The sequence below is a fragment of the Haplochromis burtoni genome, unplaced genomic scaffold (assembly GCF_018398535.1).
Source record: "Haplochromis burtoni strain Fernald_Lab_line unplaced genomic scaffold, NCSU_Asbu1 Contig_921, whole genome shotgun sequence".
In the NCBI taxonomy this organism is placed as follows: Eukaryota; Metazoa; Chordata; class Actinopteri; order Cichliformes; family Cichlidae; genus Haplochromis; species Haplochromis burtoni.
Genome location: NW_024583282.1, coordinates 79,638 through 81,182, shown reverse-complemented (window position 1 = coordinate 81,182; position 1,545 = coordinate 79,638). Strand labels below are relative to the sequence as shown.

The 1,545-nt window shown below is 44.0% G+C and overlaps 1 protein-coding gene across 1 annotated transcript in view; it reads left to right on the top strand.

Moving 5' to 3' along the window:
* Positions 1-1,545, top strand: part of nfxl1 (nuclear transcription factor, X-box binding-like 1) — a gene marked incomplete in the record, with an annotated part of 26,259 nt that overhangs the window by 17,983 nt on the left and 6,731 nt on the right. Inside the window, 1 exon segment of the mRNA XM_042216095.1 lies at positions 1,086-1,240. Coding sequence (XP_042072029.1) covers positions 1,086-1,240 — 155 coding nt within the window.

Here is a 1,545-nt window from a genome sequence, read left to right as displayed (position 1 = left end):
AAAAGCAGGGCCGTAAGCAGCTGGTTATACACAGCAACCCAAGAGTACGACCTCCCAACAGGAAATGTATTATAGTTTTGTTTTATGTGACAAACTACACGTTTATGATCACCTGACTGTGCGACGGGTGTAGCAGGTGAAGGAGTGCAGTTAACAGGCCTTTACATTACAGTTAAAATCACTGAGTCTGGTATGAGCTGCTTGGAGCTGCAGCCTGACGGTGGTGATGTTTACAGTGAAATGTAAGTCCCACTGTCTGGGTTACCACTAACACATTCAAGGAATTGCAATCAAGTCCCCGATGAAGGTCAACAGGACTGAAATGTAATTTATTACAAGATTTAGTTACTCTGTTGTTAAAGTGTTAAACACTCATGTTGTACTTTACTGAAAACACGACCTGGACTACAGGATGTAGTGCTGCTGCTGGCGGCACCTTGCAGCAATACATTCAATACATTCACACTTAGACTTCATCAGTAACAGTATCTTATTGGAAGAGGATGAAAATCAGTCACCAACAAAACATCATCCAGTATGATCACAAACATCCTGGAAATATTGTGTTTAATTTTGAGTCTCCACTAACAGCCACTATGACACTACCCATTGGATTCTGCCATCGCACAGGAACCTGGTAACTGGTGCTCTAATATTCAAATAAATCCTCAAATTTCACCAAAACTGGAGCTCAGACGTCTTGAACCACCTGTTGGTAAAGTTAAACACAGCAGCCATGTTATTGGTCAGATAATTGCATTAAAAATGCTCCAATGCGCCGAGGTCACGTCCGGGGACTCCAAATAGGTGATGTCATCATCCACCTGTCAGTTACAGAAGCCAGGCCTTAATAATACAATCTGTAAGCACAATTAAAATTTAAACAGGTAATTTATAGAGTACAGCTGTTAAATATGAGGCACCTTGTGCTTTTGCAAGCATGTATATATTTTAGTAATTAAAAGGTAGAGGACCGGTAACAGAGCCCTGTGGAACTCCGCGACCTGTGAGAAACTGAAGTGTTCTGGTGTTTGTTACTCACAGTCATCCTACTGGTTGCTTCACCTGATCTCATCTCTCTGCAGTGCGAGGTGTGTGAGGAGGGCTGCTCTAAGCCCCGCCCATCCGGCTGCCCTCACTCCTGCCCCCGCCCCTGTCACCCAGGCGCCTGCCCCCCCTGCAGCCAGATGATCCGCCAGCGGTGCCACTGCAAGATCAGCCTGCTCTACGTGGAGTGCACGTCAGTACAAACACATGATTTATCATACCTGAATAAACAAAACCAGTCACTCACTCCATGATGTAAACAAAGGCAGAGTGATGGCATGACTGGAAACATGAACGGCCTCGTCTAAAATGACAAAGCACGATAAAGTCACGACTGCTGTGTAAAGGTGGCAGACTCATCAGAAGCTTTTTCTTCTCTTAACTTCCTCTTTTTAAATCAAAGCGGAGCTTCTTGCTGCATAATTTGAAGCAGAAGGAACAAAAATGCTTGAGACCAACAGGATGGTCGATGTTAATGCGTTTAAAGAGAAGTAATAT